Source organism: Oncorhynchus kisutch, linkage group LG15 (assembly GCF_002021735.2).
Source record: "Oncorhynchus kisutch isolate 150728-3 linkage group LG15, Okis_V2, whole genome shotgun sequence".
NCBI classification, from domain to species: domain Eukaryota; kingdom Metazoa; phylum Chordata; class Actinopteri; order Salmoniformes; family Salmonidae; genus Oncorhynchus; species Oncorhynchus kisutch.
This window is the reverse complement of record NC_034188.2, coordinates 48530146-48556954: the sequence shown is the minus strand read 5'-3', so window position 1 is coordinate 48556954 and position 26809 is coordinate 48530146. Positions and strand designations below refer to the sequence as shown.

Sequence of the window (26809 nt, the reverse complement as noted above, 5' to 3'; positions counted from 1 at the left end):
ATGATATGGGCCTAACCATCTGTCTCAGATTCCAAAGGTTGACAGTTCGAGTCCAGTGATTTAAAAAAAATCCTATCCCAAACCTTAACCCTTATCTTAACCATTCGGAGTTATTGCCTAACCTTAAGAATTTGGAGTTAATGCCTAAACTTAAACACGTTGAAATGTGGTGTTTGGAACAACTTGAAAATTTGACGTTTGAGAAAAATGGATGAAAGTCTAATTCTGACTTGAGACTGTGAGAGCTGGTAGGATTTGACAGCTCAACACAGTTCCATTTATGACACCACCAAAACAACCGCTTTTGAGGATGTCGGCTAAAGCAATCTGATTGAATAGAGCCCTAAGGGGCCGATTTAGGAAATGTACGCCATTCATACGTACTTCACAATAGTTGGTATTCAGACTTACCTTAAGCAGGTGCATAGCAGCCTTTGCAGGCGTGGTTCCCTTGCGCAAACTGAATACATTTCATTCAACCGGGGGCCAATTCCGACCCAAGTTAAGAGTGCGTAATTGGAACATAATTCAATTCTTATACACTTTTCTCTCTATGCGTATTCTGACCTTGAATTTAAGCATGAGGATAGCATTCTATTCACTCGCTATTCGTTCGGGGTGGAGATATAAGAATGTTTGCATGTATGCAGTTTAGAATCAATCAATCAATCAATTTTATTTCACAATTTGTATCATGTTAAATATTAGCCAGTATATTAGCCATTGGGAACCATCATCAGTAATTCATCAGTAATTCCCACATACTTTTATAATTGTCACTTCATAGTGTTCATTTGTTCAATTTGTACCTTACATTTCACATCATTCCATTCCGTGTACCTTTCTTTCCTCTGTCATGTCTGTGTAGTTGTTCCTGAAGTTCACTAGCATTAGTGGATCGTAATAGGCTAACATTGTGCCATCATTTGGGACATGTAGCCAATTTGAATCATTATGGAACTCAGACCACATGTAGCAGGTTAATCCTGGAGCCTGGCGCACGGTTCACGACGACTGGACCATTGTCATACAGTTCCATGATTAGTGAGGATTAAGGTAAATGTATAGGACTTTTGTTCAAGCCTTATTGTACGCTTTTTTCCACCTTCAAATATTTCATGGGTTGAAGTTGAATATGACAACTTTCAGGATTAATCAAGCCCCTGTCTGTTTAATTAAAAATATTTTGTGCGTAAAGGCTCTCCAAACCAATTTTGGCAGATGGCAGATGGTGATGAGACGAAGACGAATATGCATACATTTATATGGATTTCTTTCATTGATCGCTATATTCTGAACCCATTTTCACAAAGTATTCTAGTCTGTAGAAAAAAAATCGAATTAATGGTAAAATAATGGTGTCAAATAAATCTACTTAAAACCCTATTGACTGTAAACTCCACGAGAAAATCTGTTGAGCGGCAAGTGGGAGGGGTTTCAGTGGTTTAATTAAATGTATTGAGCATGCTTGCAAAGCCTGGTAAAAAAACAAAACATTAATCTATACACAATACCCCATAATGACGAAGCAAAAAACTACACTGCTCAAAAAAATAAAGGGAACACTTAAACAACACAATGTAACTCCAAGTCAATCACACTTCTGTGAAATCAAACTGTCCACTTAGGAAGCAACACTGATTGCTGCCAGAGGAAGCCTGACTGCCATTAGGTACTGAGATGAGCTCCTCAGACCCCTTGTGAGACCATATGCTGGTGCGGTTGGCCCTGGGTTCCTCCTAATGCAAGACAATGCTAGACCTCATGTGGCTGGAGTGTGTCAGCAGTTCCTGCAAGAGGAAGGCATTGATGCTATGGACTGGCCCGCCCGTTCCCCAGCCCTGAATCCAATTGAGCACATCATGTCTTGCTCCATCCACTAACGCCACGTTGCACCACAGACTGTCCAGGAGTTGGCGGATGCTTAAGTCCAGGTCTGGGAGGAGATCCCTCAGGAGACCATCCGCCACCTCATCAGGAGCATGCCCAGGCATTGTAGGGAGGTCATACAGGCACGTGGAGGCCACACACACTACTGAGCCTCATTTTGACTTGTTTTAAGGACATTACATCAAAGTTGGATCAGCCTGTAGTGTGGTTTTCCACTTTAATTTTGAGTGTGACTCCAAATCCAGACCTCCATGGGTTGATCAATTTGATTTCCATTGATAATTTTTGTGTGATTTTGTTGTCAGCACATTCAACTGTGTAAAGAAAAAAGTATTTAATAAGAATATTTCATTCATTCAGATCTAGGATGTGTTATTTTAGTGTTCCCTTTATTTTTTTGAGCAGTCTATTTTAGCAAATGTAATAAAAATGTCAAACTGAAAAATTACATTTACATAAGTATTCAGACCTTTTAAAGCACATTTGGCAGTGATTACAGCCTCAAGTATTCTTGGGTATGACGCTACAAGCTTGGCACACCTGTATTTGGGGAGTTTCTCCATTCTTCTCTGCAGATCCTTCCGAGCTCTGTCAGGTTGGATGGTGAGCGTCGCTTCACAGCTATTTTTAAGTTTCTCCAGAAATATTAGATTAAATTAAATTCTAGGCTCTATCTGGGACATCAAGGACATTCAGAGACTTGTCTCGAACCCACTCCTGCGTTGCGTTGTCTTGGCTGTGTGCTTAGGGTTAGGGTTAGGGTCTTGGCTTCCATCTCGCCACTCTACCATAAAGGCCTGATTGGTGGAGTGCTGCAGAGATGGTTGTCCTTCTGGAAGTTTCACCCATCTCCACAGATGAACTCTGGAGCTCTGTCAGGTTGACCATTGGGTTCTTGGCCACCTCTCTGACCAAGGCCCTTCTCCCCTGATTGCTCAGTTTGGCCGGGTAGCCAGCTCTAGGAAGTGTCTTGGTGGTTCCAAACTGTTTCCATTTAAGAATGGTGGAGGCCAATGTGCTCTTGGAGACCTTCAATGCTGCAGAAATGTTTTGGTACCCTTCCAAAGATCTGTACCTCGACACAATCCTGTCTCGGAGCTCAACCTCATTGTTTTTGCTCTGACATGCACTGTCAACTATGGAACCTATAGACATGTCCAATCAATTTAATTTACAAAAGGTAGACTTCAATCAAGTTGTAGAAACATCTCAAGGATGATCAATGGAAAGGGGTCTCAAAGGGTCTGAATACTTATGTACATAAGGTATGTTTATTTTAATGTTTTATGACTTAGTAAATATGTCTAAATACCTGTTTTCACTTTGTCATTGTGGGGTATTGTGTGTAGATTGATGAGGATTTATTTGTATTTTATAAATTTTAGAACAAGGCTGGAACGTAACAAAATGTGGAAGAAGTGAAGGGGTCTGAATACTTTCCGAATGCACTGTATTTATGAAAAATACAAAAACAGTTTTGGAGAGCCTTTAAGCACAAAATATATTAGTGAGTAAAAAACAGTGGTTTGATTCATCCGGAAAGTTGACATACACAATTGTTCAATACATGAAATATTGGAAGGTGAGAAAAGTGTGCAATTGGGGTTGAACAGTAGTACTATAAATCGACCCTTAATAATCCTCACTAATCATGGATATGTGCGCTAGGCTAAAGGTTTAAACTGCTACGTATGGTCTGCGTTCCATAATGATCCCAAATTATTGCACAACTTGTAACACGTTTAAAAAATATATATATTTATCCGTTACTTTACCAGGTAAGTTGACTGAGAACACATTCTTATTTGCAACAACGACCTGGGGAATAGTTACAGGGGAGAGGAGGGGGATGAATGAGCCAATTGTAAACTGGGGCGGCAGGGTAGCCTAGTGGTTAGAGTGTTAAACTAGTAACCGGAAGGTTGCAAGTTCAAAACCCCTGAGCTGACAAGGTAAATCTGTCGTTCTGCCCCTGAACAGGCAATTAACCCACTGTTCCAAGGTAAATCTGTCGTTCTGCCCCTGAACAGGCAGTTAACCCACTGTTCCTAGGCTGTCATTGAAAATAAGAATTTGTTCTTAACTGACTTGCCTGCTTAAAAAAATAAAAATGATTAGGTGACCGTGATGGTCAGATTGGGAATTTAGCCAGGACACCGGGGTTAACACCCCTACTCTTACAATAAGTGCCATGGGATCTTTAATGACCTCAGAGAGTCAGGACACTCGTTTAACGTCCCATCCGAAAGACAGCACCCTACACAGGGCAGTGTCCCCAAACACTGCCCTGGGGAATTGGGAAATTTTTAGACCAGAGGAAAGAGTGCCTCCTACTCGCCCTCCAACACCACTACCAGCAGCATCTGGTCTCCCATCCAGGGATTGACCAGGACCAACCCTGCTTAGCTTCAGAAGCAAGCCAGCAGTGGTATGCAGGTGGAATGCTGCTGGCACATTAGCCTAATATGATCCACTATTGCTAGCGATCCTCAGGATCAACCACACCAACATGACAGAAGAAATAAAGGTTCATCTAACAATGGAGTGGAATGAGGCAAAAGTCAGTGACAGTTATACACAGAGTATACAAAACATTAACACCTGCCCTTTCAATGACGTAGACTGACCAGCTGAAAGCTATGATCGCTTATTGATGTCACTTGTTAAATCCACTTTAAATCAGTGTAGATGAAGGAGACAGGTTAAAGAAGGATTTTTAATCCTTGAGACATGGATTGTGTATGTGTGCCATTCAGAGGGTGAATGGGCAAGACAAAAGATTTAAGTGCCTTTAAACTGGGTATGGTAGTAGGTGCCAAGTGCACAGGTTTGGTCAAGAATGGCAAAACTTCTGGGTTATTCACACAACAGTTTCCTGTGTGTATCTAGAATAGTCCACCACCCAAAGGACATCCAGCCAACTTGACACAACTGTGGGAAACATTGGAGTCAACATGGGCCAGCATCCCTGTGGAATGCTTTCGTCCCCTTGTAGAGTCCAAGCCCTGATGAATTGAGGCTGTTCTGAGGGCAGAAGTGGAGGGGTACAACTCAATATTAGGAAGGTCTTCATGCACAGGTGTATATGCACAGTACCAGTCAAAAGTTTTGGACACACCTACTCATTCAAGGGTTATTCTTTAGTTTTTATTATGTTCTACAATGTAGAATAATAGTGAAGACATCAAAACTATGAAATAACACATATGGAATCATGTAGTAACCAAAAGAGTGTTAATAAACAAATCTAAATCTATTTTATATTTGAGATTCTTCAAAGTAGCCACCCTTTGCCTTGATGACAGCGTTGCACACTCTTGGCATTCTCTCAACCAGCTTCACCTGGAATGCTTTTCCAACAGTCTTGAAGGAGTTCATACATATGCTGAGCACTTGTTGGCTGCTTTTCCTTCCATCTGCGGTCCAACTCATCCCAAACAATCTCAATTGGGTTGAGGTCGTGTGATTGAGGAGGCCAGGTCATCTGTTGCAGCACGTCATCACTCTCCTTCTTGGTCAAATAGCCCTTACACAGCCTGGAAGTGTGTTGGGTCATTGTCCTGTTAAAAACAAACGATAGTCCCACTAAGCGCAAACCAGATGGGATGGCGTACGCTGCAGAATGCTGTGATAGCCATGCTGGTTAAGTGTGCCTTGAATTCTAAATAAATCACAGACAGTGTCACCGGCAAATCCATTTCAGAATAAGGCTGAAACGTAACAAAATGTGGAAAAAGTGATGGGCTGTGAATAGTTTCCGAATGCACTTCATTTGCATTCTTCAGGTATTTCTTTGCGCTTCGTCTCCGTCACACAGAACTCGTGTCTCTTTCCATGTTACATCTGCAGGGCACATGTTTTAGTATGCGTGCAGCCTTTTGTGTGTGGTAGCCATGCTGGGTAAGTGTCTATTGAATTCTAAATAAATCACTGACAGTGTCACCAGCAAAACACATCACACCTCCTCCTCCATGCTTCACAGGAGGGAACCAGACATGCGGAGATCATCCGTTCACCTACTCTGTGTCTCACAAAGACACAGCTGTTGGAACCAAAAATCTCAAATTTGGACTCATCAGACCTAAGGACAGATTTCAACCACTCTGATGTCCATTGTTCCTGATTCTTGGCCCAAAAGGGTCTCTTCTTATTATTGGTGTCCTTTAGTAGTGGTTTCTTTGCAGCAATTCGACTACGAAGGCCTGATTCACGCAGTCTCCTCTGAACAGTTGATGTTGAGATGTGTCTGTTACTTGAACTCTGTGAAGCATTTATTTGGGCTACAATCTGAGGTGCCGTTAACTCTAATGAACATATCTGTACCAGAGGTAACTCTGGGTCTTCCTTCCCTGTGGCGGTCCTCATGAGCCAGTTTCATCATAGCGCTTGATGGTTTTTGCGACTGCACTCGAAGAAACTTTCAAAGGATTGACTGACAATCATGTCTTAAAGTAATGGACTGTTGTTTCTCTTTGCTCATTTGAGCTGTTCTTGCCATAATATAGATTTAGTATTTTACCAAATAGGGCTATCTTCTGTATACCACCCCTACCTTGTTACAACACAACAGAATAGTTTAAATGTATGAGGAAGGAAATTCCACAAATTAACTGTTAAGGCACATCTTTTTATTGAAACGCATTCTAGGTGACTACTTCATGAAGCCTGAGAAATGCCAAGAGTTTGCAAAGCTGTCAAGGCAAAGGGTGGATACTTTGATGAATCTCAAATATAAAATATATTTAGATTTAACACTTTTGGTTACTACGTGATTCCATGTTTTATTTCATAGTTTTGTCTTCACTATTATTATACAATGTATAAGGTGTGCATAGGTGTGTCCCAAACTTTTGACTGGTACTGTGCATATACACCTTCCTAATATTGAGTTGAACCCCTCCACTTCTGCCCTCAGAACAGCCTCAATTCGTCAGGGCTTGGACTACAAGGGGACGAAAGCATTCCACAGGGATGCTGACCCATGTTGACTCCAATGTTTCCCAGTTGTGTCAAGTTGGCTGGATGTCCTTTGGGTGGTGGACTATTCTAGATACACACAGGAAACTGTTGTGTGAATAACCAATACGTTTTGCAAGTCTTGGCACCTAATACCATACCCTGTTCAAAAGCACTTAAATCTTTTGTCTTGTACATTCACCCTCTGACAATCCATGTCTCAAGGCTTAAAGATCCTTCTTTAACCGGTCTCCATCTACACTGATTTAAAGTGGATTTAACAAGTGACATCAATAAGCAGTCAAAGCTTCCACCTGGTTCGTCTGTCATGGAAAGGGCAGGTGTTAATGTTTTGTATACACTTGTGTAGTACTGTCACCGACTTTTACATTACACCCATTTACACACGCTTAACTCAGGTCAGAATTAGGAGCTTTGGCGTGCCAGGCTAAACTTCCCTGACGTTTTGGTCCGGTGGCTTTCACATAAAGAGCCTGAAGCGAACTGGTGCACATGTACAGATACTGTGTGTGACAGCAGTCTAATCTTGCTCTTTGCAGTGCTGCTGTGCAAAGTCATTTAGCTCAATACCTTTAAGGCAACAAGATCTATAAACTTAAGGGTGTGCAGACAACTAAACAGTTACAACACTCGATGCAAAAGTGTATTCAGTTCAAGTACAGCGTCACAATTGGAGAGAATTTAATAAAAACCAAAGCAGGGTATAAATGTTATGGGCCAATCAAGGTTTGTTTATTTAAGAGACCGATGAGAAAATGGGGAGGGAGACAGGAGGGACAGACAAGTTTCTTTTGACTGTATTCGACCAAATCATTCACACACACCCTTCCCATATTATATTATACAACCACCCACACACAGAGCCCTGCTATTCTCAGTGCTCCCCGCCCTTTTAGCTTCAGTGGTCAGCCTTGTTCAACTGACTGAATGACAACCCGTGAGGAGTGATGCCTTGTCTTTAGAGAACACAAAACATCATTACAACATAAAATTAGGGCAATCAAGAGCTAAACCTTACGAAAGCTTACTAAAAAAACAACATTGCTCATCAGTAATTGGCACAAAGATTAAGAGCAAGAGAGATTGAACAATTACACCCAATGCTGTGTCAAACAAATGACTCAGAAAAAGAAATAACACCAGTGATGAACTGAATACATAAACGAATCTATAATAAATCAAATGATGGGTGGTGGTGGTCCCCATTACTAATGGGACACTTCATGATTTGGGCAATGAGGTCCCTCTATCTACTTCCCCAGTCAGATGAACATGTGGATACCATATGTATGGCTCTGCATGCAGTTTGAAGGAAGTTACTAACTACTACAGGCTTAATTGCTAACTAGCGTTAGTTAACGAATGCTCACGAAACTACCTCTAACTTCCTTTGTACTAGACATCGAGACATAAAAATGGTATCCCCAAGTTCATCTAACTCTGGGGAAGTAGATAAAGGGCAATTGCCAAAAATCCCAAAGTATCCCTTCACATTTCGATAGAACACGGTGTGTATTACTCATTTCTCAGACAAATTCAACTGTAATTCATATTACACACACACAGAACACCTGCGCAGGACAGAAAGCGAGGATGGAGTGTTGCGCAAACTGCTTTTATGAATACACGAGGAACATCCGGGGGGGGGGGGGGGGGCAGCACATGTAAACAAAATATGCGTGTGCCTTAGCCTAGCAGTTCTTCACGAGCAAATAAAACAGCCTTCCTCACCATCTGCTGCAGCAATAGCATCTGTCTAGCACTTGGACATGCAACCAAGAGCTGGCTCGCGTGTTCTGGGTGTTTCGTACAGAGAAATGTGGCAGCGAATGGGGCCGTGCTAATAGTAACGCTAGTCAGTGGCTATGTATGTAGGAGAGGAATGTGTGGGTCAAACCAGCAATGCTACTTATGCACAGTGGTCAGCATGCAATGCTTAAATGCATGTTTCATCACACTTGGAGAAGCAAAAGAGTTACAGCGAGGGGAAATTAGAAGCCTGTGCTTTTCCTGGACATTTTATTATCTCTGAGAGTAAAGAAGAAAAAAAAAGACAAATAGGTGTTAATAGGCTCCATTAAGTCTCCGTACATCACCAGTTGCTCTTGAACATCAATAAATATATTGTGAAGTGTTTGCAATGTCACGACATCTTGGGTTGTTGTTTCCTCTGGATAGCCAAGCTTGGGTTGGTTTATGCCAGGGCCAGAACTAAGGGGAGAAATGAATCAGAATGACAAGATGGACTAACGTTCACATTGGGAAATGCATTCAGCAGGGCACATTGTAGAACGCTCAGATACATATAATAGGCCATTTCTAACAAACATGCGTTTGACGTAGCACAAGGACTACCAGCAGCTCTATTCATGGACATTTCTATTGGCAATGTTCCACAACATGTGCCTAACTGAACGTGGCCCTAGTGAGGCGACTTCATACAAGAAGAAAATGGACAGAGTAGTATACTTACCGCTTATAGCTTCCTGGGCAAAGTACTTAACATCCATATCGGTGTCTGTGTCTAGTTTCTCCAGGACTGGTTTCACCTCTGTCTGCAGAGCACTGAGAAAAATGAAACGTTTCACACAGGGCACACATTTTCCACACCCTCCCGTGCCATAATGGATTAGCTGACTGCAAGGAATTACGTTTGGACATGGAGATCTGGGTCGTGTTCAGTAGACGCAAAACATACTGTCACAGAGTAACTCAAATGAGCATCCTTACTGGGCCAGTTCAGGCAAGAGCCTCATCGGTTTCAATTTTTACTCCTGTTTTGTGCACACTGAACACAACCCTGATGTAGACTGTGGTCAAGTCATCGGAGATGGTTGTTCAGGTAGGCCTGAACGAGATGAACGAGGGCTTTGTGATGGACGAGGAGGACGTACTTGCTGTCAAGGACGGGGCCGATCTTCTGGAGGGACTTGGCCACATTGAAGCGCACGTTGGCCACCTGGTCATTGGACATCTTGAGGACCACAGGCAGCATCTGCTTAGTGGTGATGTCCTGGCCACAGACCTCAGACAGAGCCTGGGGTGGATGGCATAAAAACCAACAATGCATAAACAAATGATCGTTAGACACAAGTGACTAAATTACTCTGGATAAGAGCATCTGATAAACGCCTAAAATATCAGATTTAAAATCATGATAAATTACCAGAATAAATGACGGGGACAGTAAGGTACCTGCTAAAAAAGTATAATTGTTTTAGGAGTAAAATGTTGGCCAAAAATGACTTGGTTTAAATCCATCTAAGGTTTAAGGAGATCAACCCTATACTACGAATCAGGTTAGAAGCGTAAGCGAGGTAACTTTGATCAATTCAGGGTTCAAATCGGGATAACTGGTCATACGAAAGTGGCTCACCTTTTAGCCATTTCTATGGCAACTGATCCTTCAGAACTAACCTGCTCCAAGGCAGGCCACTAACTCCACTTACCCTGAATGAAATGACTGAGCTGCGAGGTGAGGACCAATGAAATCAGATTCCATCCCTTTCGCAAAGTTTGCGTCATCATTCACTTCATTTGTGAGAGACGAATGATCACACGTTTTATGAATGAAATGTGTTATAGTCATATTAAAAAACCCATCTCACTAAACATTTAGTAATGACAGCAAGCATAAGAAAGTTCACGCATAGTAAAAGGTTTATATGACATAATACCATTATTTTATAGATGGGGGGGGGGCAAAACAGCTATTTGTGCATTGATAAGCACCCCAAAGTCTGCATTACAGATATGCAATAAAAAAATGCACTTTAATATCCTACTTTATACCATAGCCTGCGAAATTTGCAAGAGCTTCTCTTTCATGTTGATTTCAGCAAAAGTTGTCACCGACTCTCCCATGGATTGATGGTTCAGCGTCAACTCGAATAGTTCGGCGTTCAACTAGCCATGTGCGACATGCATGCAAAGTTACAAGCCTGCTTGAGATGGAGGCAGCTACATGATCAATATCCACCTTGGTAATATGACTAGCTTTATATAAAAACCTGAGTAGATCTAGCTTCCATCGTATTATACGCCTAGTGTCTGAGGGTTTGTGTGTGGTGTACTTGTCAGGAGGACTCACGTTGATGCAGAAGAGCGTGGTCATCCTGTGCAGGTAGTTGGGGTCGTTGGCCATGCCCAGCACCTTGGGCACGATGGTGTTCTGGGCCCACTCGGCTCCAAACTTCTCCACCAGCTTCATAAGGTTACAGGTGGCTGCCTCGCGGATAGCGTATACTGTCGAAAACACACACACACACACTTTGAGACATTGGCCTGTAGCACTAGGGTTTTAGGGTTTTCCTTTACAAAATTATAATATTAATAGAACTAGGTGGACCTATTGACTTAGCGTTACTCAAATTAAATTGCGATCTAAAATGGAGATAAACATATTCAAACTCTACAAGCGAGTAGGTCGTCAGTACACTACTCAGGAAAAACCTGAGGACCCGGCACTTGCAAACATTGCTAGGTTTCTTGGTTCTTTTGAGCGCTTTTCTAGCCATTTGGCAGCCATCTTTGGATTATTGTCAGTTTGTTTGCCAAATAACAAATAAAATGGAAAAATCCCCCATTTGCATGGAAAACATGTCCATCAGTAATCGTGGCTAGAGAGTCTAGTGACTGCAGAACTGCTCAAAACACTCAATTGTGCCCAGAATACAGTGACATAACATCTGGGTACACACAAGCCTGATTACCGGATATTCAATACCGGCTTATAAACAGAGCGAGGGAGACCAGTGGGCCTGGGTAAAACACATTTCTAACCCACTGACAAACCTGGCCCTTTGGCTCCTAATACAGCCATAAAGAGACTGCTAGAGAGCCTAGCCGAGGCTAGAAGAGCATTGCCATTGGCCTATGGAACCCAAGGCTTTGGCGCTACAATGAGATATTAAAACCTGTGTGACTCTGGCCATGTCAGAAATCTGTCTGGGCAACTTCTTACTAAAACTACATACGGTGTACTAATCATACTACTTTGAACGTACTGTTTAGTATAAATGCAGTAAGCCACAAACTAGGCACACCCATCCTGAGAAATGACATCCAATGCTTAATTGCGCCGTTTCCCACAATTCTTTCATTTTGGTACAGCCCATCCTCTTATCAGCTGTTGTCAAACAAGTTGGTTTGAAAAGACGCTTCTCTTCCTTATTGTGCAGCGAATTCTACTAGATGAAGCCAAAATGAGGACATCCTGACATTTAAAAGCAACATCTTTATTGTTGAAATGTCATACAAAAACTTTCACTGAACAAAAACATAATACGTTCGTCCCATGTTTCCTTTAGCTGAAATAGATCACCAACATTTTTCAAACACACACAAAGCTTATTCTTCAATTTTGTGCACAAATTTGCTTAAATCCCAGTTAGTGAGCATTTCTCCATTGCCAAGATAATCCATCCACCTGGCAGGTGGATTTACTTTTTCCGCGTAAACTCGGATTTGAGGGCCAAGCGGGGAGCCATGGCTATGTTTTCAATGTTTTTACCTTAGAGGCTTGATTGTCTCCGACTTAAAACACTTCCAACGAGATTTATAAAAAATAAAGAAAATGGGGGAAAAAAGTGACATGGGTGGCAACGTTTGATCATGTTAGGAAGAAGATTTGTATGGCACCATATACATGACCAGCTAATGTAAAAGTCCATAATATCAACAAAAGGGCCAAATGGACATGGAAGGGTAACCGTTTTGGGTGTAATTTTCTCTTACGCTATCGGTCATCAATAAAGTGTGTAACCAATAATATCTTATACTTCACAGAGTCATGGCTGAACGACGACATTATCAACATACAGCTGGCTGGTTACACACTGTATCAGCAGGATAAAACAGCATTGACTCGTAAGACAGGGGGGCGGACTATGCATATTTGTTAACAGCTGGTGCACGATGTCTAAGGAAGTTCAGGTTATGCTCACCTGAGGTAGAGTATCGCTTAATAAGCTGTAAACCACACAATCTACCTACAGAGTTTATCTGTATTTTTCATAGGAGTCTACATACCACCACAGACCGATGCTGGCACTAAGACCGCACTCAATGAGCTGTATTTCTCTACAAGCAAACAGGAAATACTCATCCAGAGGCGGCGCTCCCAGTGGCTGGGGACTTTAATGCAGGGAAACTGAAATGTGTTTTTACAAAATTTCTAACAGCATATTAAATGTGCAACCAGAAGAAAACAACTCTAGACCACCTTTACTCCACACACAGACGTGTGCAAAGTGATCCCTCGCCCTCCATTTGGCAAATGTGACAATTCTACCCTCCTGATTCCTGCTTACGAGCAAAAATGAAAGCAGGAAGGACCAGTGACTCGATCAATAAAAAAGGGGTCAGATGAAGCAGATGCTAAACTACAGGATTGCTTTGCTAGCACAGAGTGGAACATGTTCCGGGATTCTTCCCATGGCATTGAGGAGTACGCCACATCAGTCATTGACTTCATCAATAAGTGCGTTGATGACGTAGTCCCCACAGGCACTGTACGTACATACCCCAACCAGAAGGGATGGATTACAGGCAACATCCGCACTGAACTAAAGGTGATCAAGGAGGCCGCATTCAAGGAGCGGGAGCTTATAAGAAATCCCACTATGCCCTCCGACGAACCATCAACCAGGCAAAGCGTCAATACAGGACTAAGACCGAATCGACGCTCGTCGGATGTGGCAGGGCTTGCAAGCCATTACAAGAACAAAAGGGAAGCACAGCCGAGAGACACAAGCCTACCAGACGAGCTAAACTACTTCTATGCTCGCTTTGAGGCAAATAACACTGAAACATGCATGAGAGCACCAACTGTTCAGGATGACTGATCTCGCTCTCCGTAGCCGATGTGAGTAAGACCTTCATACAGGTCAACATTTACAAGGTCCTCAGATCCTCAAAAAGGTTCTACAGCTGCACCATCGAGAGCATCCTGGCTGGTTGCATCACCACCTGGTATGGCAACTGCTCAGCCTCTGACTGCAAGGCACTAGAGGGCAGTGCATACATCCCAGTACATCACTGGGGCAAAGCTTTCTGCCATCCAGGACCTCCATACCAGGCGGTGTCAGAGGAAGGCCTTAAAAACGGTCAAAGATTCTAGCCACCCTAGTCATAGACTGTTCTCTCTGCTAACTGCACGTTAAGCGGTACCGCAGCGCCATGTCTAGGTCCAAGAGGATTCTAAACAGCTTCTACCCCCAAGCCATAAGACTCCTGAACATCTAATCAAATAGCTACACAGTTTGATTTAACTGCAGGGATATCCACCAGAGCTGTTGCCAGATAATTTCTCTACCATAAGCCGCCTCCAGTGTCATTTAAGGAATTTGGCAGTACGTCCAACTGGCCTCAAACACTGACCACGCAGGCACGGGACCTCCAGCTAATAAGGCCCTTTTGAGGGGAAAACCCTTATTCTGATTGGCTGGGCCTGGCTCTCAAGTGAGTTGGTCTATGTTCTCTCTGGACCACATGGCTGCGTCCCTGCCCAGTCATGTGAAATCCATAGATTGGGGCCTAATGAATTTTCCAATCGACTGATTTCCTTATATGAATTGTAACTCCGTAAAATTGTTGAAATTGTTGCACTTATATTTTTGTTCAGTATATTTAGCCTACTATTTCAAATGCAAGTACAGGTATTTGGACTGTGTCTGACAAATGTATAGGGAATGTTCAACTATTGACCCATCTGCATCCGGTTTCTTCTATTCTATAGCCATGATGGTTGTCCATAAAGCCAGAAGGGAAATGGGGGATATGGTAATGTAAGGTAGATTGCGTTATGCATAGCGGAGAAAATGCCTCTGGGTCAGTTTCACATTTAGGAGGTTAGGATTGGGGGAGGCAATCCTGATCCTAGATCTGTAGCTTGGAAAAACTGTTGACCAGAGCTAAAGTCTTCCATGCTGAAATTTAAGCAGGTTTTCTGAGGACAAAGAGAACCTAGTCTAAACACTGAGGACAGCTCTCAGAAGACATTTATTTCTAAACAGGATTACTAAAGATGCACTCGAGCGATAGGCCAACAACAGATTCAATCTTGCTGTTCAAGGCTTTATAGACTGGTTGGCTAACAATGTCACGAATATGATGCGCGCATCGATTTGGCTGAAGGGTGTGAGTTATGATTGAATGGTCAGCTAGTTTAACAATAACAAGAAGCTGCCAAGTGGAGAACCACAGGTGGCTCGTTGGTAACGTGTGTTGTTTTGACTGATGTTTTGCAGTGCTTCCCCTATAATCAAATTGCCACTCATTTAAAGCAGCCCCCCCCCCCCATATTTGCCAGTTACTCATAGATAAAGTGCATTCGGAAAGTATTCAGACCCCCCAAATAATTAAAGGGCAACAGTAAAATAGCAATAGCGAGGCTATATACAGGAGGTACCGGTACAGAGTCAATGTGCGGGGGCACCAGTTAGTCGAGGTAATTTGTACATGTAGGTAGAGTTATTAAAGTGATTATGCATAGATAATAACAGAGTAGCATCAGCGTAGAAGAGGGTTGGGGCACTGCAAATAGTCTGGGTAGCCATTTGATTAGATGATCAGGAGTCTTATGGCTTGGGGGTAGAAGCTGTTTAGAAGCCTCTTGGACCTATACTTGATGCTCTGGTATCCCTTGCCGTGCGGTAGCACAAAATCGAATTTAACTTGCTCAGCTAGAGAGGAGAGGGCAGGAGAGACATTAAGGAGAGCGCATTTCCCTGGCCTCTCCCAGTCCAAGTCACTGGGTTCTTATCAGACCTTTGTCATTGGCACAGCCGTGAGGCTGAGAGCTGCAGCCGGACACGTCTCTCTCTCTCTCCCCCCAAACCAGAGGATGCGGGGGAGGAGAGAAGCTGGAGAAGAACTGCCAGCTGAGACAGCAGCATGGGACATGATCCGTCTGGGACGTGACCCACCTCTGTCCAATGTTGGAGTCCTTCTACTCCCGCCGACTTCTCACGGTGTGGACACAGAAGTAAAATGCATTGAACAGAGAGGTGTGTTAGTGGGGGTTCTTACCGTGGTCAATGAGCCATGCCATGCAGAGGGTGTTCAGCTTCTCGTCAAAGAACTCCACTCCCTGGGGTAGAGATTAGAAGAGAATATATTTCTAAACAATTTTCATATAAAATCCAAACATTAGTGGAAGCAACACTATTACTGAATAGTAATTGAGGGTATGTCACTTTCTACATAGAAATCACAAATAAAGCTAGCTGAATTACTTACACATTGCATAGCATTTTTTTACAATGATTTTGGTGACCAGCACTTGCCCACCATGAACTGCAGAACACACGCATGGCACATTTGATCAAAAGTAGTGCACTATGTACGGAATGGGGTGCAAGGGCTCTGGTCACAAACAGAGCACTATGTAGGGAATAGGGTGCCGTTTGGGACGCAACCGAGGACTCACCAGCTGTCCGGCCAACAGGGGCATATACTCGATGATGGCCAGGCGGACCCTCCACTTGGCGTCCTCGGCCAGCTCCACGATAGCAGGCAGCAGCGACTGGGAGAGCTGGCGGATGCCGATCACCTCGTTGACACAGTCCAGGTTGGAGATGATGTTGAGGCGCACCTCAGGGCACTGCAGGGAGAAAGAGGGAGATGGAGAAAAAGAGCGAGGGAGAGAGAAGAGGGATCTCTTGTATGAGTCATGGGGATAATTACATTAGGGAACATTACATGTCATATGTCCTTCAAGAATGAAAGCCCTTTTATTTCAAGTGTTCTTCAGTGGCAAAAATCTTTGCGACAGAAAATCTGGGCTATTGCTTATGCTTCCCCATCTGCTTGTAATGACGCCTTTCTTGGCTCCAATCTCAACATGACATTAGCAACAACGGCTAAAAGAATTGCCAAAGACATTCCACTCGTTCCCAACTCATGCTGCCAGTCCCAGACCCTTGATTCTTAGCCTCCGAATGTGCAGACACATTTCACATCAAGTTTTTTGTGAAACAAATAGGATACGACAGAGTTGGCAGCCAGCTGAGGGACAGTACAAAATCCAATAACTAAATATTTGGAGTAGAAATATTGACGAAAACAGATTATTTTTTATATCCGTGAGTCATTCGGGCTGTTTTGCAACTCAGTTGTCCGTTTTGACTGTAATCCTTTATGACACAAACCCTGTCAACTCAGCGTTGGCTGCAAGGCAAACTAGAACATCTTTTAATAGTAAGGCTGCCATAGATGACAGCCAATCGTATCTGTGTATTTGTGCACCTTTATTTTTGTTGCAGGGCAGTTTGCGTCATCTGCCCAAACCTTTCCACTCCAGTATCAATACGCCACCAGAAATACAGTGCCTTAAATATACCCCTGGACCTTTTCCACATTGTTACATGACAGCCGTATTCTAAAATGGATTAAATTAATAACAATCCTCAATCTACACACAATACCCCATAATGACAAAGCGAAAACAGGCTAGAATTATATATATACATATTTTTTAACAAACAGAAATACCTTATTTACATAAGCATTCAGACCCTTTGCTATGAGACTTAAAATTGAGCTCAGGTGCATCCAGTTTCCGTTGATCATCCTTGATTGGTGTCCACCTGTGCCAAATTCAATTGATTGAACATGATTTGGAAAGGCACACACGTGTCTATATAAAGGTTCCGGGGTTGACCATGCGTGTCAGAGCAAAAACCAAGCCACGAGGTTGAAACTGCCTCCCTCCATAGAGCTCGAATACATTTTGAAAAGATTTCTGCAGCATTAAAGGTCCCAAAGAACACAGTGGCCTCCACCATTCTTAAACGGAAGTTTGAAACCACCAAGACTCTTCCTAGAGCTGGCCACCTGGGCAAATTGAGTAGGGGGTTGACCAAGAACCCGGTGGTCACTGACAGAGCTTTAGAGTTCCTCTGTGGAGATGGGAAAACCATCTCTGCAACACTCCACCAAATCAGACCTTGATGGTAGCGGCCAGACGGAAGCCACTCTTCAGTGAAATGCACATGACAGCCCACTTGGAGACCGCCAAAAGGCACCTAAAGACTCAGACCATGAGAAACAATTCTTGAATGCAAAGCATCACGTCTGGAAGAAACCTGGCACCATCTCTACGGTGAAGCATGGTGGTGGCAGCATCATGCTGTGGGGATGTTTTTCAGCAGCAGGGACTGGGAGAATAGTCAGGATCGAGGCATAGATAAACGGAGCAAAGTACAGAGAGATCCTTGATGAAAACCTGCACCAGAGCACTCAAGACCTCCAACCGGCGTGAAGGTTCACCTTCCAACAGGACAATGACCCTAAGCACACAGCTAAGACAAAGCAGGAGTTACTTTGGGACCAGTCCCAATGTCCTTGAGTGGCCCAGCCAGAGCCCAGACTTGAACCCAATCCAACATCTCTGAAGAGACCTGAAAATAGCTGTGCAGGTACGCTCCCCATCCAACCTGACAGAGCTTGACGGGATCTGCAGGTGAGATCTGCAGGTGTGCCAAGCTAGTAGCATCATACCCAAGACTTGAGGCTGTAATCACTGCCAAAGGTACTTCAAACTAGTGAATAAAGGGTCTGAATACTTATGTAAATGTGATCAATGTTTTAATTTGAATATATTTGGAAACATTTCTCCCCCAAAAATGTTTGCTTTGTCATTATGGGGTATTGTGTGTAGAGTGATAAGAAAAACAAACAATTTATTCAATTTTAGAATAAGGCTGCAACGTAACAAGCTGCGGAAAAGGTCAAGGGGTCTGAATAATTCCAAAGGAACTGTACATAAATGTAGTCGGCTAGCGCCGAAGTCTTACGTCATCTGGATTTTGGCTGTGATACAGGCCACATTTAGGAAGGATATGTCAGAATGAAACCACACAGAATGAAAACCTCAAACAGCCTAACACCACTACAACAAATATCACCAGGAAAAAGATTCAAACCCTATCAGGGTCATCCCTTGGTTTATACTCCGGTAGGGAGCCAGTCAGGTACATCTGATCCTGAACAAGACCAATAGCATTAGACGATATTAAGGACGATATTAAGTCGAAACCAGTCCCTACCAGTTTCAGCCTATTTTCTGCCATTTGGTGCCTAATGAACAGAACGAATAGGAGAAGTAGTGATTGGTGTTTACCTCGTCCTTGAGCTGGGCCAGGAACAGAGGCAGCAGGTGCTCCACTGTGTTGTCTTTGCCCAGGATAGTGGACAAGCCCATGATAACAGAGGCCAGGGCAGACTTCACATGCTGGTTGGTGTCAGACACCAGTTCCTGTCAGGAGAGAAAGAGTCAGACATTTCAGTGGAAAGGGACAGCAAATCAAGTATTTTCAAATAGGGCAATATTATATGACAATATTACTGCTACATTGATATTTCCCTCGGGAGAAAAGGGGCATTGAAAAAAAAAGTTGGAGAAGCACTATGACAATGTTCCTCAAGAGGCGTATAAAGTCAACATCCTGCCCATAGAATACGGCGCCGTTGTGGACAGGGTAAGTGCAAACTAGCCTCTGTGTTGAAATTAATCATATGTTTACACAAGCTGACCCGGCGCTGTGAAGCATAATGTGCAGGCATTCACACTATATACACACACACAAAACTGCTGTGTGTGGACACCCCTTCAAAATTAGTGGATTTGGCCATTTCAGCCACATCCATTGCTGACAGGTGTATAAAATCAACCACACAGCCATGCAATCTCCATAGACAAACATTTGCTGTAAAATGGCCCGACTGAAGAGCTCAGTGACTTTCAACGTGGCACCGTCACAGGATTCCACCCAGTCTATTTGTCAAATGTCTGCCCTACTTGAGCTGCCCGGTCAACTGTAAGTGCTGTTATTGTGAAGTGGAAATGTCTAGGAACAACAGCTCAGCCAAAGTGGTAGGCCACACAAGCTCACAGAATGGGACTGAAGAGTGCTGAAGCTCATAAAAAGTGTCTGTCCTCGGTTGCAACACTCACTACAGAGTTGCATACTGCTTCTGTTCATCGGGAGCTTCATGAAATGGGTTTCCATGGCTGAGCAGCCATACACAAGCCTTAGCCCACCATACGCAATGCCAAGCATCGGCGTGGAGTGGTGTAAAGCTCACCGCTATTGGACTCTGGAGCAGTTGAAACTCGTTCTCTGGAGTGATGAATTAAGCTTCACCATCTGGCAGACCGATAGACTAATCTGGCACCTGCACAAATGCACAGTCCACCAAACTGTAAAGGTTTAGGGCTATTTCATGGTTCGGACTAGGCACAATAGTTCTAGGGAAGGGAAATCTTAACGCTACAGCATTCTGTGCCTCTAACTTTGTGGAAGGCCCTTGCCTGTTTCAGCATGGCAATGCCCCTGTGTACAAGGAAAGGCCAATACAGAAATGGTTTGTCTAGATCAGTGTGGAAGAACTTGACTAGCCTGCAGAGCCCTGACATCAACCCCACCTTTGGGATTAATTGTAACACCGACCGTGAGCCAGGCATAATCGCCCAATATCAGTGCCCAACCTCACTAATGCTTGTGGCTGAATGAAAGAAAGTCCCGCAGCAATGTCCCAACATCTAGTAGAAAGCCTTCCCAGAAGAGTGGAGGCGGTTATAGCAGCAAAGGGGAGGGGCCAACTTCATATTAACGCCCAATATTTAAGAACGAGATACAGTGGGGCAAAAAAGTATTTAGTCAGCCACCAATTGTACAAGTTCTCCCACTTAAAAAGATGAGAGAGGCCTGTAATTTGCATCATAGGTACACTTCAACTATGACAGACAAAATGAGAAAAAAAATCAAGAAAATCACATTTATGAATTTATTTGCAAATTATGGTGGAAAATAAGTATTTATAGTTGAAGTGTACCTATGATGAAAAGTACAGGCCTCTCATCTTTAAGTGGGAGAACTTGCACAATTGGTGGCTGACTAAATACTTTTTTGCCCCACTGTATTTGACGAGCAGTGTCCATATAATGTCATTTAGTGTTTTTCCACTGGTTCTTTTCTCAATTGCTTTCATGAAAACAGTTTGTCATTTATCCGACATAAGTTAATAGCTGCACCGAGCTCATATACTTTCAGTCATATTTGGACCAGCTTTAAATAACAGTTAATAAGGACTTGGGATTTGACTAAAGATGGTATAGGCTAAAATTGTACTTTATGCTAGAGTTGTTCCTAGAAGAGATGTTATTTCCCCAAAATGTATATTTCCTAAACAAAAGGGATGTCATTTAAACTCAGGAACCAACCAGTGCGTTCCAACACAGACAGTGAATAGGAGTTGTGTGATGATTTGGTAGACATTTTAAGTACAACATTGCCCCCTGCTGTCCAAAGGCTATACTGAGCTCAAGTCATCTCCTCACAAGCCCCCAAACTACAATGCATAATATCCTCCCAGTTCACTTATAGAAAGTACGGCCAAAAACAGGTTAATCAGTTTAACACTCATGCTAGAAATTGATTTGCGGGTGTCTAAAAATATCCGCTGCCTGCGGATTTGCACTTCTGAACAAGATAATTTGCTTAACTAGTGTTATTGTCGAGACTTCAGAACACATGACTGTTCGCCTAAAGCACGACAGCTTGATTTAAAAAAATGTTTTAAGATGAATGCTTTTTTAATTGCCTCTTCGTAAGTCATGGGTGCTAGGAGTTACTTCCATCAAGTGAGAAATTGACAGGTCAAAGAAACCAGGACAAGCTAGCAGAATAAAAGAGGGATAAAAGTGAATCGTGGCTGTTTTTTATATATACCTTGACACAGGGCAGAATGTGAGTCATGATAATGGTCTCTCTGCTGTCTTCTGGAAGGTTCTCGCAGAACTCTGAGGAAAGAAATGGGGTTTATAAATACTGCGGTCTATTAGACGTTTAAAGCTTTTCATTCAAACAGTTATTTTTCATTTCAACAGAGGCTTTGTTTGACTGGCGGATATAGTCCATACACTCACCCTTGACCTTGTTGGCAGCGGCAGCTCGGACCTCAGCCTCGCAGTCCTTTAGCAGATTCTGGAAGGCTGGGACCAGGTCGTTCTTGGTGATCTCTGGGCCCACCGCTTTCTGGAGCTGTGGAATCAGTGACATGGCAATTAACATCCACCACTAAACCTTTGTGCCAGACTCCATGACCAACACACTGATGGGATTCGGGTTGGGAACACACAGGCTACAAAGTCCATGGTGGCACGGTGGAAAGTGCACAAAACTATTTGCCATTTAATTTGTGTGGAAGTTTCCTGCAAACTGTTAAATTGGACAAGGGAACTTCTACCACAGACATAGCAATTAACCACCAGCAGACATCTCCATCTACAGCTTTGACATGATCCCACCTTCAAACCTTACTCTGAGATTTGCTGATGAACACACTAAACTAATGGGATTTCAGGTCAGGAACCCAGGCTACCAAAGACCATGGTGGTGAGGGGGAAAGTGGTAGAAAACCTTTCAGTTAAGTGTGGTGCACAAAAAAAAGGTGTGAGGTATCCTGAAAGCTTTCACATTGATTGACTGAACTTCTACATCATATTATTTAACAGTGGCAATATGTCCCATTTTATACTAAATGACAACAGAAGGTCATATGGGTTAGCAATCAATGTGTTAGTGTAATGAAGTTAAGTGGCAATGAGGACATTAAGAATGTTCTACACTGGGGGACTAAGAAAATTACAGGGCCCCATAACAGTCCTGCTATCCATGTCCACTCTACTTTCCCCTTGCAGCATTGTATTACTTAAGTTCAATACAGTAAAGCAACGTAAAATATAAAACGCCTAGACTAAAATGACAGCAAAAATAATGCAAATACCTCTAATTTTTAAAAATGATCTCAAAATGCCCCCTTTTTTTCTACAACTGGGCATACTAAAAACTACTAAAAGAACCATTTTAAAGTGACCACTTGTGAAGCATTGAACGTCGTCCCCCATTGCTTCCGTTCCAGGTTGGGTAAAGCAGCAAATATTTTCGAGGTATTATGGCTACATGCAGCATATCAATGTTTCCATATGCTCACCTCAGAGAACTTGTCAGCCACCATGTAGCGGACCCTCCAGGACTTGTCCTCAGCGGCCTGGCGCAGGGTGGGCATCACCAGCGTCTCCAGGTCCTCCTGGGGCAGCAGTGTGGCGATGCTCACACAGGCTTCCACAGCCAGCAGGCGCACTGAGTCCTACATGCAGGGGGACAATGGGATTATGCTTCTGTGCCAATTTAATAAAACGGTGTAACTGCTGAGGCGTTGGGGTTAACAATAGCTAGACCAGTTGTGAGTCCCAGGTGGGGCTACCTACTGAATTCGCAGAAATATTCATCCATCCCCATTCAAAACCAGCTAATATGTATGGCCATGTTATTTCTATTTGGCCAGTCGATTTAGGAATTGTGTGGTAGAACTCCAGGCACTTCCCACCGCAATGTCACAGAATGCCCTGTGCACTTGTAGAGTACATGTATGTACCTGCTCATCGGAGGCCAGTGCAGTGAAGAGGGAGATGATGTCACTCTTGACATAGTCCAGCTCCAGAACCTTGGCGAATTCCCCAAGCTTGGAGGCTGCGGCGCGACGTACCATGGGAGTGTCATCTGAGCACAGAGTGCGGAAATGCCTGTGGAGAGAACATGCCACCCACCATCAGACCATAACTCCATTGTATCTCCTCTACACAAAAAGAGTAGCAAAACATCCCGATCTGATTGACTTGGGACTGGAAGGCTAGTATGTGTGACTACAGGAGATGGGGGCATGGGACCCCTGATATGAGACAAAGTAATGTCCGCAATTCTAATATTATGCTCCTAGTGATTATAGTGGGGGACACATAATAGACCATATTTCAATCGCTAATCATATCTAAACTACAACTCTCCTGATATAGCTACTCACTGGCGAATTTCAGCCTTGACGGTGCTGGACACGCGGGGGTAGCAGACGCTGAACAGGCCACAGGCAGAGGTGCGGGAGGTGAACCAGTCACCACTGGCCAGCCTCTTCACCAGGGGCTCAAAGTGCACCTCCAGGTCCACAGGAGAGTGCTCCTGGGAGATCTTACGCAGAGACTCCACAGCCTTGTCTCGCACCACCGTTTCCTCCACGGTAGCCAGGCTCTCCAGCGGCGGCTGCGGAGAAAGACACAGGGACATGTGTATGTAGCGTAGCTGACTGGATATGTTGAGATAGGTGTGTGTATATACATAGGTGTGTGTATATACATGGGTTAACTCTGTAAAATTGTGTTGTAAGGTCTATATGTTGATTATCTGTATGCATCTTATATGCTCAATACCAAATTTGTTTTTTAACAGATACGTACCAGAAGACAGTGAACATATTCAGGGCCTCCCACCAGCATGGTGAAGTTGCCCAGCTGCTCAGCCAAGGCAAGAAGCACCTCATCCTCATCATAGATGGTGTCTACAAGAGGTCAGGTGTTGAACATAATTGAAAGAGTGGGGGCACGGGGGATTGGCATGACAACACAATTAGATAGATGAATTCTACTGGCTTCAACGCATGCTATCTCAGAACAATTTCCAGCAAAGTGACAATGCTAATGCTGGTTGTGCAATGTCCTGTGAATCTCTTTAAAGAGTGTTGACTCAGTCAGAATGATTAGCCTTTCACACATCTTGACTCATGATGATGGCTGTAACTGGGGACTTAAGGTGAGGACATACCTGTGAGGAAGGGGAGGAGTTCAGTGCGGGTCCTCTCCACTCCAAGGGCCAATGCGATGGTAGACAGCTTTTTGATACTGTTCAGTCGCAACTTGGAAAGTAAACAATGCCAGATGATGTTATTACATGAAACTTACAAGAGAGGCCACCATTAGCCATAAAAAGATTATTCGCATTTCAGTGAGGTGAACTATGAAGACTATTTCAGATATGAGCATTTCAAAGAGAAATGAATTCCCTTTTAGGTGCCTTCCTACAAACATATTTTTTTTTCTAGAGAATAGATAACGTGTGTGTTTTGTAATGCTTTCAGACACCAAAGCAAGATGCAGATATATTACATAACTAACGTTAACTAGTTAGTTACAACATGAAAATAATGATCATCTCACTACCATTACCAGGGTGGAGCTGGATGACTGTCGGGTACATGAAGGAAGGAAGCTTCCTTGTAATTATGTAATTAGCAGGTATATACATGTATGAGCTTGCTAATCAGCATACAGTAACGTTGTGTGTACATTGTACATTTTAATACTTCAATAACAAACAAGTAGCTAGGTTAATTTACAAGTTAGCATGCGAATTGGAGCTAGATAGCTAACGTTAGTTAGTTCGCTGCTAACTACTGACCGTAGCATAGATAGCCCGGCACAATAGCTAGCTAAACAAGTGACCCAGTAGTAACTAGCTAACGTTAGCTAGCACCAGTTACTTTTACACACCGCAAATAACTAGTTAGTTATCTAGCTATACATTTTGGACAGTAACTAAATACGACATGCAGCTATTCCGTTTGATATTTATCACACCATGTAACACGCTTATAGCCAGCTAACGTTAGCCAGACTGGGTGCGCCAGGGCTGAGATTTCATGAACAGGCCAAAAGGCCTAACGTTAGCTAACGATCCTTTTTGAAATCAGACATGTTTAAGTAAAATAAACAAAACCAATATAATATCCCAAACGAACGTCTTATGATCAGAGCATCGGTGATTACCTGCACATCCTCATTACGAAGCTCGTCAATGAGAACCGCGATGGGGTAGAGAGAATCGTCTCCATCAGCTCCTGCCATTTTGGATTTATGTTGCATTAAACGAAAAGAGATTCACTACGGGGTTTCTTATAAACAACCACCACCAGGGGCCTCCTTTCTCCACGGACTTGTATCGTCGTCACACGTTACCACAGTTACAAATTCATATACCCCGCCTATTTATTTTTAATTTTACTAGGCACGTTTCTACCATTCTTAAAATCAGATTTTAAACCTAACCACACTGCTAACCTTATGGCTGACCCTAAACTTAAATTAAGCCCAAAAAGCACTTTATTTTCATGAATTTTTCATGATATAGACAATTTTGACTGTAGCATGGATGCGCGAGAGTATGATACCGATAGTTGATGTTCTCGCTGGATTTGCATGTTCACCTAAAAGGCCCCGGAACCTGTGTATGGATCTGAGAAGTAATTTGAATAAGACTGAGCATTTTGTTGAGTTTCTTAGTTTATTATGTATTATGAGCATATTTAGATAGGAAGAGGCGAAGCAATGGGGATGATTGGGTCCGAAATCTATATTCTCCAGTAAGTAGCGTTTTTTCCCATATACCTAGCCAGGAGTTTTTGTTTGTAGGTCAATGAGAGAGCGTTTAATAGATCCCAACGGTGGGAGTGTCATAATACCCATACACCTAGCGGTCAAACAGGAAAACGGTTCCAATCTTTTATCCACCATTAATTTTTCCTATATGGGATTTTAGAAACAGATAAATAAGAACTGTGTTTCATGTAGGCTACTTCCGGCGCCGACAGAGATGGCCGCCTCGCTTCGCGTTCCTCGGAAACTATGCAGTATTTTGTTTTTTTTATGTGTTATTTTTTTACATTGTTACCCCAGGAAATCTTAGGTGTTATTACATACAGTCGGGAGGAACTATTGGATATCTTGCCTATGCCGTTCGGCCATCACTCATTCATTCCTTTACACTTGTGTGTATAAGGTAGTTGTTGTGAAATTGTTAGGTTAGATCACTTGTTAGATATTACTGCATGGTCGGAACTAGAAGCACAAGCATTTCACTACACTCGCATTAACATCTGCTAACGATGTGTATGTGACAAATAAGATTTGATTTAACCATGGCATGATGTTTTGATAACCATGTAAATCTCTTTCAGACACGGTGACTTATCAATATATTCAGCTCTATTTACTCTGATTCGAAATGCAAATGATCCCTGCACGTCATCTCTAGCTGACATCTTTACTAAC

The 26809-nt window shown here is 43.0% G+C and overlaps 1 protein-coding gene across 2 annotated transcripts; it reads right to left on the bottom strand.

Moving 5' to 3' along the window:
• Positions 1 to 7571: 7571 nt before the first annotated feature.
• On the bottom strand, positions 7572 to 26385 carry ppp2r1bb (protein phosphatase 2, regulatory subunit A, beta b). 2 transcript variants are annotated; one of them, XM_020502697.2, is made up of 15 exons: positions 25529 to 26385; positions 24528 to 24618; positions 24164 to 24264; positions 23737 to 23969; positions 23311 to 23458; positions 22867 to 23022; positions 21800 to 21914; positions 21603 to 21673; positions 18992 to 19126; positions 16298 to 16471; positions 15898 to 15958; positions 10958 to 11112; positions 9762 to 9904; positions 9341 to 9432; positions 7572 to 9078 (listed from the first exon to the last, which is right to left on the bottom strand). In XM_020502697.2, the coding sequence occupies exons 1-15, from the start codon at positions 25622 to 25624 to the stop codon at positions 9062 to 9064; spliced, it is 1788 nt and encodes a 595-aa protein (XP_020358286.1). In that variant the 5' UTR covers positions 25625 to 26385; the 3' UTR covers positions 7572 to 9061. The 2 variants fall into 2 exon arrangements, 1 of the variants encoding a protein (XP_020358286.1); XR_004203078.1 differs by having other exon boundaries at positions 9762 to 11112; positions 25529 to 25731.
• Between the last annotated feature and the right edge of the window lie 424 nt (positions 26386 to 26809).

Coding starts and splice junctions, on each gene's coding strand:
- ppp2r1bb (XM_020502697.2), bottom strand. CDS start 25,624: ATGCAACATAAATCCAAAATGGCAGGAGCTGATGGAGACGATTCTCTC. Junction 24,265..24,527: donor ACTCCTCCCCTTCCTCACAG/GTATGTCCTCAC, acceptor GACCTCTTGTAG/ACACCATCTATGATGAGGAT. Junction 19,127..21,602: donor ACATTCTGCCCTGTGTCAAG/GTATATATAAAA, acceptor CTCTCCTGACAG/GAACTGGTGTCTGACACCAA.